The sequence below is a fragment of the Apostichopus japonicus genome, chromosome 6 (assembly GCF_037975245.1).
Source record: "Apostichopus japonicus isolate 1M-3 chromosome 6, ASM3797524v1, whole genome shotgun sequence".
Classification (NCBI taxonomy): domain Eukaryota; kingdom Metazoa; phylum Echinodermata; class Holothuroidea; order Aspidochirotida; family Stichopodidae; genus Apostichopus; species Apostichopus japonicus.
The window spans coordinates 15,158,063-15,178,420 of record NC_092566.1 but is presented as its reverse complement, the minus strand read 5'-3'; the positions used below and the strand labels follow the sequence as shown (position 1 = coordinate 15,178,420).

The following is a 20,358-nucleotide window of genomic DNA, read 5'->3' as shown; positions in this document are numbered from 1 at the left end:
CTAACTGATGGTTGCTCTCTGTTTATTACATTCCGTATTGTGCGTCCGCTTCCAATCAACGCCTTTTACCTCTCTGCCTATACTTTGATTGTCATTTAAACGGCACATAAAAAAGATAGGCTACAAGAGATACAATTGAGATTTTAAGGCAGTTTTTAAACTTAAAAGGCAAGCAGACTGACTGCATGACAAGAGTGGCAGTGGATGGTTGTAGATACTATATACGGTTACCTCTAACAATATGAATACATACACACACAAATATATATATCTATATTATAATTCTATATATTATTATATATGTATATATATAATAATTCTGAAAGAATGAAGTAAATTTAGTTCACACTTTCTAATCTTGAAGAGCAGAGTGCCAAGAAAATAACGTTTAGTTCTTAAATTAGTAGTAAAATGTAAAGGTAAAATATCAACACTAGTCATTCATTCAAATCGATTTGACTGAGAATAAATTAGTTAGAACGGGACTGAAAATTGAAAAAGAAAAAATTCAACATATCAAATTAAATAATTTTCGTCTGTTTCCGATTTGTACCTTACCCATATAGCATAACGTTACTAAATAGCAAAACTGCAATTCCTTAAACCACATATAGGGACCCTCCTAAATTGTTTCAACATGAGCGCTTGAGGAATAAATATATTACTCTTTTCCAAATGTTCAGCAGTATAAAAATGCAAAGTGACATTTCAAACTTTTGAAAACTTTTCGTCCTTATTTCAATAGCCCAACAAGGATCGCAAAACTTGACACAACGCGACTTTTGTAGAGCGAATCTAGACCGTTTAATATTGTCGTGGTGAGAACCCTTCTTATTGTTTGTTATCCAGGATATGATATAGACAATAAAAATATACACTTTAGATAATAGAATTATAAAAAATGGCAAGTATAGTCAAGACCAACATTAAACGAAGTTAGCTTAAAGCAAACAATACTATCTATAGGTTGTAACCTCTGTTCAACGTTATTAACAAGCTCGTTCCAGATCAAAGTCCAATTCACAACCTCCCCCCCCCCCCCCCTCCACCTCCCTCATATATTTGTGTGACGCAATTCTCTGTCCACAGTCTGTCCTCGAATTTTTTTTTTCAGGGATCGGCGAAACTTTGCGCTTCATTCTAAATTCTAAAATCATTTCTTTTGTTTTCATTACATTTAGTTCCAGATGTAGTCTTGTATACAAAACTATACGGATCTACTGATATAGGATCAACTTAGACACACTTTTTTCTCCACTAGACACTAAGCTTATGAGAGCGCCGTGCATGCCGCAAATTTCACATATTCCCTAGAATGGATGGAGCGAATATCAAATGTGTGAACATACACAGTAAAAAAGATATAAATTGTTACTTTTATATATCAAAAAAAAAAAACATGTCTTTAAAATTCACACAGCGTCAACGATGGCATAATAATGACGCGACACTTTTGTATTCTTAACAAGGTTGGCTTGGTCGTTTAGAAAGTTCTGAATTATATTGGTTTTAATCTCATTAAACCTAATCCATGCTGCTGATAAAATAGTGTGGGTCCATCTTGGCAAAACCCATACAGGGGTATATACTTCCAATATATAGATAAGCATCTGTGCATGGAGGGGATGGACTAAAAGTTGTGTACAGTCTTTTCGGTTTCGCACATCCGGATACTTGTATTGTAATGTATTATATTTTTGTATTGTATTATATTTTAGACCCTCCTGCAAGCAGGAACTCGCGAAGAAGCCATCATTGGCTTATCAAAGCCGCAAGCTGACCGAAGTCAGTCTCTTAGATTCCATGATTATGAATTGTCAATTGTCAACATCTCTGTAACTGGACGGCATTCATTAATCTTGGAGTGACTCGAACTCGGGACCATATATGATTAAAAGGCACCGGCTGAGCTACCACTGAGCTACCACTCCTAACACTCAGAAATGTCAATACTGTTCGCTTTTCCAAAGGACACGTCATCAATTATCAGAATTACACCATCGTTAAGATGATGCTGGGAGAGTCAGACTGTCACACCCATTTGATTTTTTTTTATATTTGATTTGTAACTTCAGTTCATCCCTAATATTGAAATAAGTGCATCTGTCGTCGTCACCTCTTGGTATTGAGTGATAAGCTTAATTCCGAGATGGATGCATGCTTCCTCTGCTCTGGGCTTCTCTTCAAAACCCAAAACGTATCCGATCCCAATGAGTCTGCAGGCAAAGAAAAAAACAGAACCAAATGTCGAAAAAATGATGTCGATATCTGGTCATTTAAATACGAGTCCTGAATACACATGGTTAATTTGGTTCTAATTCCATCAATCCCGCACTATCTAGCGTAATACTTTCATTGTGTTACATTTTGTACTATTCATTCGACTGCCAAGTATTGCTGACGAAGGTCCCAGTGGAACCGAAAATTCCGGTATATTTTCTAAAACAATATTTCTTATTTGTCAATTATGAGTAATATCTTACATTTATGGTTTTCTCATATTATATATATATATATATATATATATATATATATATATATATATATATATATATATATATATATATATATATATATATATATAAATTATGAGTCATATCTTATATATATATATAGGCTACATATATAGGATTTATAAAGGGTATATATAAAGTATATATACATATATATAAAGGCTATGTATATATATATATATATATATAGGCTATATATATAGGCTATATAATATATATATATATATATAGGCTATATTATATATATATATATATATAGGCTATATTATATATATATATATATATATATATATATAGGATATATATATATATATGCTATATAGATATTTATACAACACCTAATTATATTCCGGCCATTTGATTGGTCAATTGCTCGTCGATTGCATGCAAAATCCGCTCTATTGTACGCTATGAAATAGAACCGTGCGTTATACTTTTTGATAGCACTTTTTCAATGTGTAAGAGAGCAGAGAAACCTGTCTTTTAAAAACAATCTGTTGCATGAGTGCATTTTACATCCAATTATATCCAAATTTGAATTTGTTGTATAAAACAAATAATGAATGGTTTCCATTCCTGCAATAGTGCAAATATTTCAATCGTTGAAAGATGTAATTTGTTCAACTCGGCTGCGCCTCGTTGAATGGAACATTCCATCTTTCAACGATTGAAATATTCGCACTATTGCACTCATAACCATTCATTATTTGTATAATATATAGGCTTTACATATGGGGTGTATTTTTTGGGGGTGTAGCCAAATTACACACAGACAAGCTGGGTGAGTAGGCCAACTAGTTCAAGGTTCCACTAGTACAGTTTAATGGAACCAAAAACATCTTTTAGAAAACACATTTAGTAGGTTCGTGAAATATTTACTCTGACAGTAAACGAACACCTTTTATCGATCTTTACTTCAATAATTATGAACGAACGTGTACATAATACCGGTGAGCAACTCTTTGTACCGCTGCTGATCCCGTAACGACGGTACTGAAACACATAGCAACAGCTTGTCAAGTTTCGCGGAATTCGATAGAACAGATACGACAGTCGCGTTCTGTGAAATGTGTTGGCGATTGGATAGCCCCATTGCAAACTTGTTATACGAATACCACAACATGTACATAGGTACAGGTAGAATTTCCCTATAGCTCTAGGCACCATGACGGTAACGGAACTTTGTATTAGTTTCTATACTACTAATATATAAATGCCCTGAATTCGAGTACGAGTTAAAATTAACCAAGGCCGAGAGTTCAGGTAACTACGTTATAATACGAATACTAGTACGGACTCAGTAGCCTACTACATGTCCAACCTACTACGCATGTGCACTTGGTTGCCTGCTTCGAAATGTGAGACTATATGAAACGGTTGATCTTGTGGCCACTCTCTCTGTTACCTTCTTATAAGTTCGCATCCACAGAATCCAACAGTTTCACTGATCAAGGCGTTAAACTCAATTTCCTCTAGGAACGCTGACATCCCATTAAAGTAATCATATACTGAAAAAGAAGGAAATTACCAAATATCCTTAAACGGTAACGGTTGATAATTGACGTCTACTGTATATATTAATACATTATATTCAGAACTGTACCATTACATGACAAAATGAACTAGAAAACTGATCAACATAATTTACTGCGAAAACAATGTTGCATTTGAAATCAACCTTAAAGGCAGTTTTTCGATAAAATTCCTTACATTTCTAGCACGTATATGCGAGGTAATGTTGTGGTTTGACCCTTCTTCCTCAATTCCCCCCCCCCCACCCACCTCCGTCAGCTCCTCCACCTCCCACCCAACTCAAACTGCACCTCGACCTCTTGCCACTGTCCTTTATTTAATTACTTCCATAATTCGGGAACACACATAAACTTTCAGAGGTTTGATTGCAAGCATTTCCTGTGACATAAATTTCAAAAATTCTTTTCATACTTGTCTCCAAAATAACAGTTTTGTGAAAACCAGCAACATCTTCTGGTGGGTAACATCGATCCGCGTGATAGGAGAACAGATAATTGGCCAGTAAAATCCCGATATCAAATCCAGCTGGACCGATACATGCAAACTCTGCGTCAATGATCTGCACAATTTAAGAAAGAAATTATCAAAATTATAAAAACAGCATCGAGATTTATGGATCTTGCAACCTTATATGGTGTCGGATGAATAAAATTACATGTATGGGGAAGTGGTTGATAGCATAATTAGCGCTGCCTGTGTTTCCCTTGTGCAGTTTCCGTTAAAGTTTTCTTACTTTAATGGTAACTTTAAAGTCTCTCTCTGGAATCTTTTGATACCATTTACATGTATTTTCATCGGTAGGATACAAGGATAGGCCGAGGTTTGCATATAGCATTATGTTGATTTTTGTTGATTCATGTCGGCGTGACATTTTTGATGCACTTGTTTTCTATCATCGCTTATGCCAGGTACGTGTTAGTACTAAGTACAAAGGTATACGTGTTAGTACTATAGTTGTACTTAAGTACATGGCTCCTTTATAGACTTAAGTTATTTTTCGAACAGGGAGTGCAGTGTTCATGTGAAATGGTTACATAAGTGCAGCTGTTGTGCGGCAATTACTTCCAGCTCAGATATACACACTGTGGCATATCTCAGTGAAGCTGTTAGTGTGCGAATTAGATCTCCCAAACAAATCTAGTAAAAATAGAGTTGTGTAATTTCCTCTTGCTCTCTTATGCTTCATACAAAGCATCTCAACTTTGGTAATCTTATATAGCAACCATCAATTAAGAGTTCAACGATCAGGCGCGTAGCCAAGAGGGGGGGCGAAGGGGCAGCCGCCCCCCCCCCTTGAGCATATTTTTTAATTTTTTTTAATGTTTTTATGATATCGCTAGTACTTTCAAAGGAGAAAATGCTAAGATGCAACTTACAAGGCCTGGGAAGTGCCATTTCCAGCGATCTGGGAGGCATTTTCAGCCAAAATTTTCTTGTACGCTTCGCGCCAACGCATGATGGCGCTACGCTTAGATAGTTTGCAATGCCGAATCTACAGTTTCGCCCCTTCCTTGGCAAATTCCTGGCTACGCGCCTGTGAACGATTATATACATAATCCATCCTCTGTCTCTCTTATTCTATCGACCTTGTATATGGAGTGAATAATATATGAATATGAATATTTTTTGCTATAGTTTTATATTAAATTTACCTTAGAGTGTCTCCCTTTGGTCATGATAGAACTCATATGTAGATCACCATGTAATAAACAGTCTTGTTGTGTTAGGAACTTTTCCCGGAGTTCATTCACGTTTTGAAGTAGACGTTCATTCTCGTAAATCAATGGATGGAGACCTTTGACCTTTGCTGACGATCTATTGGTCGGATCGTCACGTTGCCATGGTTTTGTGAAAAAGAACTGATCGAGCAAATTTACCATTCCGTCATTCCTTAAAAAAAAAATGAAATTTTTAAAATATCATGTATTCAAAATGATAAAAATATACGATATCGTCTCGAAATGAAGTGCAGGCCTTCTGAGGAGGGATAATTTGACTGGTTTCGAAACTATTTGAAAGTGGTAATAATATTAATATCCGCGTATATAACAGACTGTAAAATAGTATTGTGTCTGACGTCATCCGTCAACCAAGGATTGGTTCAGATGTTTGACATGTCTATTGTGTATAAAAGAGCACATAAAGACAAAAAGAACAGTGAAGAAACTACCATGATAGCATGCTCTGTTAAGGAGATATGACACTTTGAAGTTATCAAAATTTCTTTGAAAATGACTGGTGTATAAAGACTAACTGTGAGGGTGTGATGTCACATCCTCACTTCCTTAACATGGGTGAATATATTTCTTTAAAAATAATTTACATTTTTGAACACATTTGAAAATAATATAATCCAAAAAAATTCAGATGTTTAATCTCAAATACTTCCTTTGACAAATATGAGATCTCCTGACATATCTTTTGGTTGAAAGTCATGAAATCTCACAACATATTTAGAAGAAAAAAAACAAAGACTTTACAGGAGTGTGAGGATGTGACATCACAGCTAGTCAGACTTCAGCATGCAGTTTCTACACAATCTGATAAAACTTTACACTTGAATATCTCTTTAACCGAAAAAGATATTTGAACAGTTTTTTCACCATTGTGTTTCCTTTATTGTCCTCTTTCATATAACAACATAAACATGTATGACAACTGAACCAATCCTTTAACGGTCAGAAAATGTAAAATGACCATGACAAAAGCGGGTAACATTGCGGAGTAAACATGTTTCCAGAGATCAATATTGTTCCCAATTTCATTCAAGATTAAAGTATTTTGACAGATTTTTATTTTTTATTTTGACAGATTATAACATATGGTTTTAAAAATATCGGACTAAGAGTCGTGAAGCATTTAAAGGTTGATTTTACTAACCAAACATTTGTTCAAATGTACAATTGTGTTGGTAAATTAATTTGTCCAACTTTATTATGTTTATTGCGTAATTCTAAATATCGATGAAGACCACACAGTAAATTAGCTGAAAAGAAATTGCTATGTACCTGTGGAGACATTTGCTTTTGAGAGTTACATCATTAGTTAACAATATTTCATTTGATTTTAATTTCTGAGATGGTAGTTACAAATTGTTAAGCAGTTGAAGTCAGAAAAAACAACATACATTTATGACACTTTTTTAGAAGCCAGCTATTTTCTATGGAATTTATAAAGAAAATTACGACACTCAAGTATTCGCCTGTACCTGCATGTATTCTGAGAGACCGAACATTAATACCATTTCTACATTCTTTTGCTCTGATGGAGTAAAATTACATCAAGCTTGAGCAACCGTGTCACATCCTGATACATGGCAAAAACTTAGCATCACAATTGGACTTACTGGAAATCATTGATCATATCAGTAAAAGCTTCCCTTGAAAGTTTCCTCCTGTGGGTGTTTTTGTGTAATTTCAGGGTAAAGTCGGCGATATCCCGTATCGTTCCCATCTCTATGACTCCGTTCAATACTTCTCTTCCCATATCGTTGTAGCCTACCAAGTCTTCCATTATAACTGGTATATAGGAAAGGCAGTGAAGGAAAAGCATGGTTAAATTCATCACCTGACACTTCAAACCAAAATTTGAAATCAAAAGCGAAGTTAGAAAGTGATTTGGAATATCATCATGTTCTTCTTTCATAACGTGAAAGGTCTGTAATAATATAAGGTGTAGGTATGGTGTAGATGTTAGAGTGTCCAACCACAAATCACTAGATTCCCGGCACAAATCCTCGTCCGGAACAAGATGCTATTGACCTATTCAATATATATATATATATATATATATATATATATATATATATATATATATATATATATATATATATATATATTTATATATATATATATTTATATATATATATATATATATATATATATATATTTCTATATATATATATATATATATATATATATTGGATATATATATATATATATATATATGGGCGTTGTGGGTGTTGTGGTCAAGTGGTTAAGGCAGTGGACTTGTGATCTAGGGATTACAGGTTCGAGCCCTGGCCAGATCATGCGTTGTGTTCTTGGGCAAGGCACTTTATCTCCATTGCCTCTCTTCACCCAGGTGTATAATGCGAGTTGCGTGCGCCGGTTTGTGGCTGCACCCTATGGGAAGTCCCCCAGGGGACACGTGGCTGTGGTGCACTGTGGTGCCCCAGGAGAGATTGTTTGAATTGTGCACAAGGTGTGACAAGTTACCAATGACCAACGTGTTAAGTACAAGCGCATAGAACTTTCGGATAATGCGCCATAGAAATAACGGGGTTATAAACAATAATAATAATATATATGTATATATATATATATATATATATATATATAGATATATATGTTGAGACTAGTTGAGACTAGTGGAACACTAGGAGTTGTAACTCAGAGTTTCACGCGTTGAGCGATCACCAGACAACTCTGAGTTACTCAGAGTAGTTACAACTACTCTGATATATATATATATATATATATATATATATATATATATATATATATATATATTCTTGGACATTATGTACAGTACTCACGTAGACTTTCTTTCTGGCTGCAGTAAAATGGCTGAGGAACGTATTCTGGGCATATGTCATGACATTTCTTCAAAGCCTTGTATTCGAAATGATTTCTTGCCGTATCAAGGGGCATATCTGGTCCAAAAATCTATGACAGAAATATGACAAGATGTTAAATCAGGTTGGGTCGGGTCATTCCTGGTTCTTACTACTCACGTGTGTTGTTCTAATAATTGTTATTTTGAGTCATGTTGAGTCATTTTCAAACGATTGTTAACACTTCTTTTGTCTTATTCAGGCTATATATTCAGTCATTAGTATAGTCATTATAATCGATTTCTGATCAATATTAATACATATATATATTCATATATATTCATATCTTTGCATTATCATTTCTGATCAGTTTTAGTCAGTTTTTCATCGACTTAATTTGTTAAGTCATGTGTAGTCGTTTGCAAATCATTTCTATTTATATCTTCTCATTTCTCGTCCAGTCAGTCAACTCTCTAGTCATTTCCATCTATTGCTAGTCAACTTTATAGTTATGCTTGTTTTTTCATATTCAAATTTGTTACAATTTCTAGTCATCAATATTCATTCTTAACTATATATGTAGTCAGTTTAGCCATTTATAGTCATCTGTCAGTCATTACTTAAGTCGTCTCCATAACATGTTTAGTCAACACTTCCTATATATCTAGTTATTTATACCACTTTCTGGTAATATGTAGACATGGTGAGTCACAATATAGACATATCTGTTCGACACAAAAATCTACCCGTGACATTTTTGCTATATCATTCAGCATGATTTGACTATTCATTGCAGGACTGTGAGGTTATTATAAACCTGTTGGGGAATTCCCCTGAAGGGGAATTTTGTCAATATTGTGACTCAATTTTATTTCAAACAATAAAATTGGTCACAGATCGTTAAGTTATAAGAATGACTGTTGTGCCAACATGGACCTATAGCCAGTGAATTTTACAAAGCTATTGTTCTTTTTTCTTCCTTTGTGTATGTGTGTGGGTGAGTGTGTTTGTCATATAGTGTGGGGTGGGTGGGTATTTCTTGTTGTTAGATTCTCACATACTGTTGGTATGCAATGCTAACTGTATATATGTATGCTTGACCTTTCAATGGGACGTAAATATAGGACTGTATATGCCAGGGAGGTTTTAGGTATAGAAAAATAACAACGTATAGTGAACCTTTAAAGCCATTTTTGTTAATGTTGCCGCCTTTAGTCTTGCTTGTTTCGACCCATTGATACTGTGAAATATATATATATATATATATATATATATATATATATATATATATATATAAATATATATATATATATATATATATATAAATATATATATATATATATATATATACATATACATATATATATATATATATATATATATATATATATATATATATGTATATATATATATATATATATATATTTATTGGTTAAATGCTATATAGATATATGCTCCGCGTCTGCTATAACTAAATGCTGTATTGAGTATATCGCCATGCAGCCAGGCTTCTGTTGATAATTGTTGGAGGTGGTGCCAGATGGTGCCAGATATGGTGCCATGAGGTGCGGCAGTCAGTGCGATTCAACATGGGCTTTTGCTGACATTTCCTATCAGTGCACTTTTTATCACTCGCAGGAATATGTAGGAAAGTGTTCCAAAATGGTTCAAACTTTAGATAGATGTATTCATAATCACTTGCTTACGATCGCACAAGACTCTAGTAATGAAGGCAAGTAATACAACGGTGTAGTACATGTTGATAAACTGTACGTTTGACTTGAACGCTGTCTTTTTAAAAAAAAAAATCTAAATTGGCCAGGTGGTTAAAAATATTGATGTTATAGTGTCATTGCCTAAGGATTGTGAAAGCTTCAGTTTATCCTTTGGGGAAGGGTTATCATGCTTATTTTTAAAGGGCAATGAATAGGACCTGTCAATCGCACGAGTTGAAAAGAAAAAGTTTTTATCCAAATCACAGGTATATGTATTGAGAGAGGATTGCACCTAACGCGTCGAGCGTTGTTTTCTACATTCTGTAACACCTCCCCGGTAAGACTTTTACGAAAATATCCAGGAGTGTTAGCTCAGTGGTTAACGCCGGTGCCTTCAATCATAAGGTCCCGAGTTCGAGTCACTCCAAGATTAATATATGTCGTCCAGATACAGAGTTGTTGACAATTGACAATTCATAATCAAGGACGTTAAATATGAATCTAAGAGACTGACTTCGGTCAACTTGCGGCTTTGATAAGCCTATGAGGCTTCTTCGCGAGTTCCTGCTTGCAGGAGGATCTAAAATACATACATACATCCACTAAATTTGCTGACGCATTATGGTAACTCTCTATACTCACCTTGGTGTAACGAGGAGCATATTTCAGAAACACCGATTTGGACAAGTTGTATTTGCTGCTAATGCGAATGACGACATTTAAGTTACCGCCTAATACTTCTGTAAATTCTAGCTCGTCTTCTTGCAAAAACTGTAAAAGAAATAATAAAACTAATAATAATTGGGGGTTAGTTAATTAAAAGAGAAATAAAATGACAGTTGATAGATCCTCTCGTCAGTGGCGGAGCTAAGGGTATTGGTCAGGGGAGGGGGGCGAGAATGGTCTGTAGGGGCGCATTCGACACTTTCTAAGAGGAGCGCCACCACAGGTTGGCGCGGAGCGTACAGACATTTTTTGAGTAAAGATACTCCCTAGATCGCCGGAAATGACCCTTTCCAGGCCTTGCTAATTTGCAGATAAACGAAGAATAAATAGATGTCATCGCCATTTGTGACAACTCGGAAGCTGAAAAGGGCGCCAGCAGTTCTACTGAGTCCGTCGGAGGGGGGCATCCGCCCCTGACTGTATGGACGCTCCGCCACTGCCTCTCGTCTTGTAACATACGACTTCAACAGCGTTCCATATACTTCACTGCAGCCAGTTGAATCTAAGCCAGTGTAGGCCTACTATACGCTCGGAGAAAATTGTTCACGGTGAATATGAATATACACTTATGAATATCAATATATTTGCTATGCACGAGCATCCGCTATTGATTTTAACTAGAAACGTTAGTATATAAACAAAGGCAAAACACACTGCAGTGTCTACATATGGAATTTCCCGATTTGCCAACTCTGCAACTTAGAGGACGAAATATTAGCAAAATGTATATCATGTATGATTGTGTTTTTATTAAATATTCCATTTTTTTGGGACGGTGTAGAGGCGCGAATCGGCTTTGCCGTGTTTATACGATAAAACGCATAATGCGGTTTCAAATGATAACTTTAACGTTAAGCGATATGCAGAAGCTGAAATACACGCCCCTAGTTCGCTGTTAGCCGTTTTATATTGATATTGTATTCATGTCGCGAAACAGTAACTAGATTACAGATGGCAACACACATAGCTTCAAAGGCTCAAAAACAATGTAGTTGCTTTATCTCTAACATCATCATCTCATAACACCGGCGTCATCGACACTTGAGTCAAAGTTGAACGCCCTGTAGAACAACATTACCGTACGTAATCACATGTGAGATACAATAGAACAATTTTGCGACCTACTAGGCTACGGAGAGCCAAACGTTCCATAAATGTCGAAAAAGAAAGTGAAGTGTCCAAGTTAATATATATATGTCCAAATCGATATCAACATGTTACAATTCGATATCAGCATGTTACAATTCCATATGAACATCTCGAAACAAAATACAATATGCCATTGCGTCTATCAACATGTCAAATTCAACATCAGCATGTCGAAAACTTGTAACAGCATGCCATTACTACATTGGTCATGTCAACATGCTATATTTACGTCGTGCTATAATTTTGGCACTTCGGCGCGCGCCAACGTTTCGTATATGTCGAGATTTATTTCAGTATGTCCAAAACTTGTGTCAGCATGGTGAGCGAAGAGTGGTGAAGTATTGCCATGACAACGTTGCACATGGTTCGTGTCGTTCACACGGTACTATGGTTGAATATACTGTAGCGGAAAGCTACGACTTTTCCTTAGTGAGATACGTTTCGTTCCCTCAGGGGTTACATCTGTTGCGCTCCGTGGAGGTAACGAGAGATGTTTATCCGGAACAGGAACAGGAACTGATTACGTAATTTTGCTATATCGATGTATTCCCGTGACTGGCATAGGCAGGCACGGCGGTGGGTGTGTGAGTCGATCCCATTGGTCGCAACTCATCGTAGTTATATCAGGGAGCTGCTACCCTGGTTATATACAGGTAGTCCATGATTGGTCTAAGCCTTTTTTTTTACAGTTTATGTACGGACGTGTGTATACGGGGGTTCAAGGGCGTAGGAACCGGGGGGCTGGGGGGCGCCAGCCCCCCAGTGAAAAATATGGGGCGGGCGGAAGTATCGTTCCGCCCCCCCCCCCCCCGCTCCGCAAGTCAGAAAACCCCTTTTTCATTTCCAAATGAGAAAAAATCTCATTTGAAGCACCAAATTGCATCTAAGGCCAGGTAAAAATGCAAAATTCTTTACAAAATGGAGTGGGTGTTGAAGTGTGCTATATTGCACCAAATTGCATCTGAGGCCACCTGGAAATGCAAAAAAATTCCAAAGGGGAGGGGGACACCCCCTCCCCTTAGACCCCTCTCCCAGGCCGGCCATCAGTCTTCAGCCCCCCCCCACTCAAAAGTACCTTCCAACGCCACTGCGGGGGGTATTTTAATGAAGGGTTCTTTCGTAAATGAGTGAGTCAGAGAGTCGGAGAGTCGGTCGAGTGCAAGACGAGGAACTTTCCTTCCGGCGGCTCGTGGTAAAGCCTTTGATATTTGCCTAAGTCCAAACAAATGTGTTTAGGCATTTTGGAGTGCCCGACATCTGCGCTGCCCGAGTCCAGCGGATTGCCCGACACCTGCGCTGCCCGAGTCCAGCGGATTGCCCGACACCTGCCCTGCCCGAGTCAAGCGGAATGCCCGAAGCCTGTGCTGCCCGACACCGGTGGATTGCCGACGTTTAGACTGCCCGACCCTTGCGCAGCCCCAGTGTTATGCCTGCGTATCCTTGGGTTGTGCCCGACCCCAGTACGTTATATTGGGCAAATGTTAATATTGTGTATTATACGCTGTAGATGTAGAACGAGATGAGAAATTATACTTTTATTAAACATACAACTCTGGTGTCTGCCTCCTGATTTAGAGTTAATCTGTACCCGTCCCCCATCTACCTCCCCTACCCTCCTCCAGTTGGTTTCGAGACAGGTTTTTCACTACCAGACGTTGGCGGCGTTACAATACGTTTTAAACTGCTGCAGTAGGTGGAAAATATACCATTGAGAATATCTTCAAGCCCTTATTCGTAATAGTCGCGCCAAAGCTTTGTCCAAACAAAGCAGTTCATTTAATGTAATCATTCATAATGAATGTTTTGCAAGAAACTTTTTCTTCCATACAGCGTTTGGTTGGAGAAATAAACCAATGCGTCAGAGAAAACCAGCTTTCGATAGCACCACGCCTCCGAACTCGTCTAGAGGCAACGTTTGACAGTAACAGTAACATGGTAATAAATTGAAAGTTTGTAAGAATATTCTTGGGGAAATTTCACTAGGCCCCTTTCTCCCTTTGATCCAGTCCGTGCTCTGTCTTTGGGATTTACTTCAACTAAGTTCTACTTGTATTTAGCCTATGCTAAGTTAGGCAATGCCTAGACTAAGGCTAAAGTTAGGGTATACATACTCTTATTTCTAACGTTGCCTCTAGACGAGTTCGGAGGCGTGGTGCTATCCCCATAGTACCGTGTGAACGACACGAACCATGTGCAACGTTGTCATGGCAATACTTCACTACTCTTCGCTCACCATGCTGACACAAGTTTTGGACATACTGAAATAAATCTCGACATATACGAAACGTTGGCGCGCGCCGAAGTGCCAAAATTATAGCACGACGTAAATATAGCATGTTGACATGACCAATGTAGTAATGGCATGCTGTTACAAGTTTTCGACATGCTGATGTTGAATTTGACATGTTGATAGACGCAATGGCATATTGTATTTTGTTTCGAGATGTTCATATGGAATTGTAACATGCTGATATCGAATTGTAACATGTTGATATCGATTTGGACATATATATATTAACTTGGACACTTCACTTTCTTTTTCGACATTTATGGAACGTTTGGCTCTCCGTACTAGGCAACAAACAAAACTACAGCATTTAGTATATGTGTTATTTTAGGAAAATTTGTGGCTAAGGTATCTTGAAGGTATCATAAGTGCAGCACAATAATTGCTTGATTTTGGTTTTACGCATGCACAAATACATGATGTATTCAACTGTGTGACGTCACTTTTCGTAACGTGTTTAGACTAGTTACCGAATATAGTTGGCAATATATACTTTTGTCATGTCAAAACCGATCGATAGTACGGTTGAGTGACTCATTGCTGGTAGAATGTTCTGGTGTGCTGTATTACGACATGTTTGGTTGCACCATCTGTAATTAGGGATATCCCCTTCTCCGCAATGCTGCTAGTCGCGTGTACGTCGACGCCCTGAAATCTAGTGGATAAACAGTACACCCAACCAAAGCAGGGTAGTGAATGACCAGCGAACAAACAAGAAAGAGCACGCAACAGGAACATCATCTGGTTCCAACCCCCCCCCCCTCCACCCCCATTCAGTATGGACGTGATAACCAGTGTAGGAGGTACCTTCCTCAAACTTATAACAAAAGCTCTTCCCTCGGGACCACAGGCTACACAAAATATTAAACAGAAACGCCGTGAAAGTATGTATGTATGTATATGTGATCTTCCCGCAAGCAGGAACTCGCGAAAGAAGCCATGGAGGCTTGTAGACTCGCAAGCTGACCGAAGCCAATCTCTCGGCACACAAGTCAGCTATAGCTGGACGAAACATATGAAGTCAATCAAGCAATCTCATAATTCTAACATCACCAAGCAGACCAGCAATTCGACCCCTATTAGGTCATGTAACTGTAGATCTGTAGAAAGCTGCCCCATACACGGGAAATGTTTAACCAGCGCAATAGTATATAAAGCCCAAGTCACATCGGACACAGAATCTAAGTCGTACATCGGCATTTCAGGAGGACCCTTTAAGTAAGCAATGATTCAACAACCACACAAAATCTCTCAGGCATGAAAAGTACCAAAAAGTAAAACAGAACTGTCAAAGTACGTATAGAACCTGAGAAGAGAGGGAATTAGTCCTATTATAAGCTGGGAGATAGTTAAGGAATCGAACACACACAAACGCGATTCTGGTATATGCAAACTCTACGTAGAAGAAAAGCTGGCAATCTTACAGTGTACAAATTGCTATGCAGAAATTCGGTCACAAGGTCGTGTGCGCCCGGTTGTTTGACAATCGCCGTACAGGCGTGGAACTCGAGTAACAACATGCTGAAAGTTACAATATAACGTATATAATATATGATGTACTATCTACTTCTACGTATTGAGCAAGTTTGCAGCAGGAAGTGAACTGAATATTTTGTATTAATATTATTATACTGTATATTATTATATATATAAACACATACACACACACACGCATATATATATACTTATGTTTATGTTTATATATATATATATATATATATATATATATATATATATAAACATACTTACACACACACACAAATAAAATAAAAATAAAAAATGATATCTATATATATATATATATATATATATATATATATATATATATATATATATATATATATATATATATATATATATTAATATATATAGATAGATATAAACTTACCTTCAAATTTTGGGGGAGATCAGTTAGTGCTTTTAACTTCTCTTGAGGTATACAGCAATCCATGTTTACTAGGCACGATTGACTCTCGTTCCGAATTTTAAAAAAACTCATTTGTCAATGTACACAACAGACTGAAGCTGTCACCTTAAATAGTACATTTTCGCAGACTCTCCCGTTTAAGATGTATAGCTAGTAGGCATTTAGTTTATAGAATTTGTTCGATGCACGCGTATGCAGCAGGAATAGTTGCTTACCCACCAAATCTTCGCAGAAAATATTGATGTTCAGCGTGTGTATTGATTAGAGAACCGCAGCTCATTACACATCCTACTGTTTCGATGTGTCAGTAGGTGTAGACTTGTGAGTCAGTCGTATCCTGTTCGAGCTCAATGATAAGGAGCTTCTTCTGTCACTAGAAAAAGCACTCTAAAGATATTTATATGTATATGCTTGAATTTTTAATTGCTTTGCTTCACTGCATTTACACACACTGTGGTCGTTACTGTATGCATGGTCGCTATGGTTATAGCCCTTGATAAATTGAACTATGATCATGACGTCATGGGACTTTCCCAGGGGCTCGTTATACACATTTGATTTCCATATCACACGGTGATAGTCTCGATGTAAGGGGACTGACTAGGCTTGAGAGTGGATCACTTAAGTCGTTTAGTTTTATGTGCCCAGGCTCTATCTTGGGTGACATTTCTGTACAAGTGTGATTATGACATCATCTTCTATATATTTTATTTTACCATTATCGTTCAGAGTTTTGAGCTAGAAGAAGTTTAGAGGGTTAAGTGCTCCCAATCAGAGATAAGAACGTATATATTGCCTCACCCATAATCTATATTCTTTTTGCCGGTGCGTCTGTATTTGAGCAGTCTGTGAACAGGTTGCACGAAAACAAACAGAAAGCATTCGAAGTTCAAGATTGAAGAGTCCTTGCGCCAACCAGTTGAAAAATTGTTCCCGTATCCGAAGGCTAAAATCTCCTTATTACAAAATGGCGATGCCATTGATCGTCGCTATACTTGTTAATTAGTAATTGCTATGCGCTCACAACGTTTAACAGCAAATATCGGCTGCATAAAAAATACATCGGGGGAAATTCCAAATCCGAAATCCAGGGAAATAACCGCTTCATGTCAATTAGTAGTTGATATGCGCGTGCGCTCACAACGTTTTAACAGCAGCGAAAAGGCTGCCTAAAAATATCTAGGGGAAATTCCATGTCCTCTGAATACGTTAATGCTAACAGTCGTTAGAGCACTTGTGGATACTAGTATAGTGCGCTAGGCTAATTGACCTAGCTAGCTCACGAAAATAGAGCTTGACTATAGATAACAATAGATGAAACTCTATTTATATCGCTCGATGAAGCGAAGCAGATGTGGAGACTGATCCGAAGATTCACGAAGAAATTGTTGGCAGTATACAATAATTTTTTTTTTAATAGCTTTGTACACAATAAGCGGTCGATGTAGGCCTATGTATACACCGTGGTAAAACTTGCACGTCGCGTACTACCTGGCCCAGGTGTACCGTACATGAAACAAGTGCAACAACATTGCAGACGGAAGCTTACGCTAAACTTCTTTTGTTGAGAAATTGTTTTAATATCACACTCCACTAGACTTGACTTGACTAAGGCGTCACCACACTGATGTCTAAGATTGTTTAGATAGGCTAATATATTGCGTAATCGTCGGATTTCATCAATGACCAGCCATTGTTCTAAAAGAGAGTAACGCATGTGCGACACTTGATCATGGCAGATGCGATTACGAAACCTCTGTTTCCACATTTCAGAAATGAATTTCTCCCTATACTGGTACCGTTACATGTCATGAAATCCGGTGACTATTTCCGGAAATGGACTGATTTCAACGGATGTTAGCACTAATTAGGCAAGGGCGTATAAGAGCCGCCCCTTGTTAGTCCCCGAAAAATTTCCTGGCAAAGGGGAAACACTGTCGCAAACTTATTTTTATGCAATAGATCGTTGTAATTATTACTATTGTGATAAGTTATGCCCCATTGCAAAACAAAGAACCAACAGCATATGCACTTAGTAGTTTTCATTCAGGCAATAATAGAGCGGAAACCGTAAAAATATAGTATTCCAAGTTGCAAAAATCTGCTAAAATGTTGTGGATATCACGTTTGATTTGTGCTAACCCAAAATTGGTCACAAAAAGGTTCACACCCATTAGAACGACCTGCAACTTGTTTACAATCGCTGTACCACAGAGAAACGTTAAAGAGCAGAAATCGGAATCGGCTCCAACAATATAGGACCTTCTCACATGTCGTATTCCACACACAAACTGTTGGAAAGTTCAAATTGCAAATCTGCCAAGTAGTTCTTTTACAGAAAATGACATCGAACTAGATAGCAAGCCTGAATAATAAGATTTGACTTGATCAAGCCTCCAACGGTTGGAATTATTTCCTAAAATGACGTGAAAGTTAAAAGGTGTGAAGAGTGAAGACTCGCGCAAAAGGAAACGTCTCATGCCGGTAATTTGACCTAGTTTCGAATGAGGTGTAACAGAAGTGTTAAACACCACCATCGATCCCAGAAAATACACACACAGCTTGCTACCGTCGGTAATTAGACACTAGTGTACAGTCAGTACATACAGCTGCGGTCAATACCCACAGCACAGTATACACACGATACAGCGATGGACATCTCAGGTCCAGCTAAAGATAACAATTATGGTATCACGTTTCATTACTGTCTGCATTTTGTAGCGACACGAACAAAACGTCACTTGCAAGCAACAGAAAGTTAACTTTTTCAGATGGCCGCACGCGGTTTGGGGCGAGTCTTCAATGCCTTTATGATGAAAACCAATTTGCTACTCACGCCAAAACGCAAATGGCATATGAAACATGGTCATGAATACTAAAAACTTGGAAAACAAATGTCATAATCATTGCATATGATCTGTGGTCTACATTTCATCATTATAACTGAAAACGTTACAGAAAGCCCTGTTTTGTGCCCTCATATGAAGACCAAATATTTTTTCCTGAACAACTTTGGTTCACCACCATTCACACATTATATCCATAACATTTCAGCAAATTTTGAGAAAAGGTACTAGGAGTAGCATTTTTACTTTTTCGGACCTCTCGTGACCTCAAATAACCTTCAAATTTATAAAATATGATCTCAAACTTACCTCACACAAAGCAATCACGAAATTTCAGCCAAATCGAATGAAAAATTACGAAATGGCAGTCCATCAAACACGGTAGCTTTCAGCTGAGCTAAAAGGTGTTCCATCACGTTCAGGGATGATGGTAAACCCAGGGGAGCTAAAAAATTACTACGAAGTCTTTATTCAAACAGAAGCATTTGAACCTTTCTTATATAGACTAATTATCCTTACACGTAAAGTGTATACTAGGGTGTGAGATGTTGCACTCTATCGAGCTACTAAAATTTGTGCCCACTGCACATCCTTTGAAGCACTGAACCACTTAGGGGAGGGAGGGGGATACCATACGGTGGCACAATAATACAGAGGGACTTTTTAAAGTGGGGTAAAAAAGGAAAGAGTGTGTCACAAGCTCCTTCTCAACCGCAAGGCTGGTTGACTTCAACTTAAATTGGTGGTGGTGTGCATGAGTATAGGATATAGTGCCTCCGTATGTAACATATGACGTCATAGGGTCAACGGTCAGAGGTTAATGTATTTTTCTATCCTATTATAAGTTTTATGGTATATACCTTTTAGGCGATATTTTTGTACTATTTGCTTTTGAATGTTTCCTGTATGTTAAATGTTTCCTGTATATTATTTGTTTCAATTCATGTAAAGCGCTTCGAGCAGCGTTGCTGATGAACGCGCTATATAAGTACTATTTTATTATTTTATTATTATAAGGTCGTATCAACAAAACAGCATATTGGCTATCATTATGAGCGTTTGAAAATTAGAACATGGTCCGAAGCCCTCAAAACCCATGCGTGATAT

General features: G+C 37.4%; 1 protein-coding gene across 2 annotated transcripts; it reads right to left on the bottom strand.

Annotated features, from left to right (window-relative positions):
* Positions 1-1,072: 1,072 nt before the first annotated feature.
* Positions 1,073-18,386, bottom strand: LOC139969092 (methylthioribose kinase-like). 2 transcript variants are annotated; one of them, XM_071973871.1, is made up of 8 exons: positions 17,207-18,386; positions 10,959-11,087; positions 8,584-8,713; positions 7,393-7,564; positions 5,699-5,936; positions 4,458-4,605; positions 3,919-4,021; positions 1,073-2,216 (listed from the first exon to the last, which is right to left on the bottom strand). In XM_071973871.1, the coding sequence occupies exons 1-8, from the start codon at positions 17,285-17,287 to the stop codon at positions 2,072-2,074; spliced, it is 1,146 nt and encodes a 381-aa protein (XP_071829972.1). In that variant the 5' UTR covers positions 17,288-18,386; the 3' UTR covers positions 1,073-2,071. The 2 variants fall into 2 exon arrangements, with proteins under 2 accessions (XP_071829972.1, XP_071829971.1); XM_071973870.1 differs by lacking the exon at positions 17,207-18,386 and adding an exon at positions 16,367-17,177.
* Between the last annotated feature and the right edge of the window lie 1,972 nt (positions 18,387-20,358).

Bases quoted from the DNA above. Each gene is read 5' to 3' on its own strand.
- LOC139969092 (XM_071973870.1), bottom strand. From the start codon at position 16,477: ATGAGTTTTTTTAAAATTCGGAACGAGAGTCAATCGTGCCTAGTAAAC. The intron at 8,714-10,958 runs GTGAGTATAGAG...TTTCTGTCATAG, and splicing joins ATGCTCCTCGTTACACCAAG to ATTTTTGGACCAGATATGCC. The intron at 4,606-5,698 runs GTAAATTTAATA...TAAATTGTGCAG, and splicing joins CCAAAGGGAGACACTCTAAG to ATCATTGACGCAGAGTTTGC.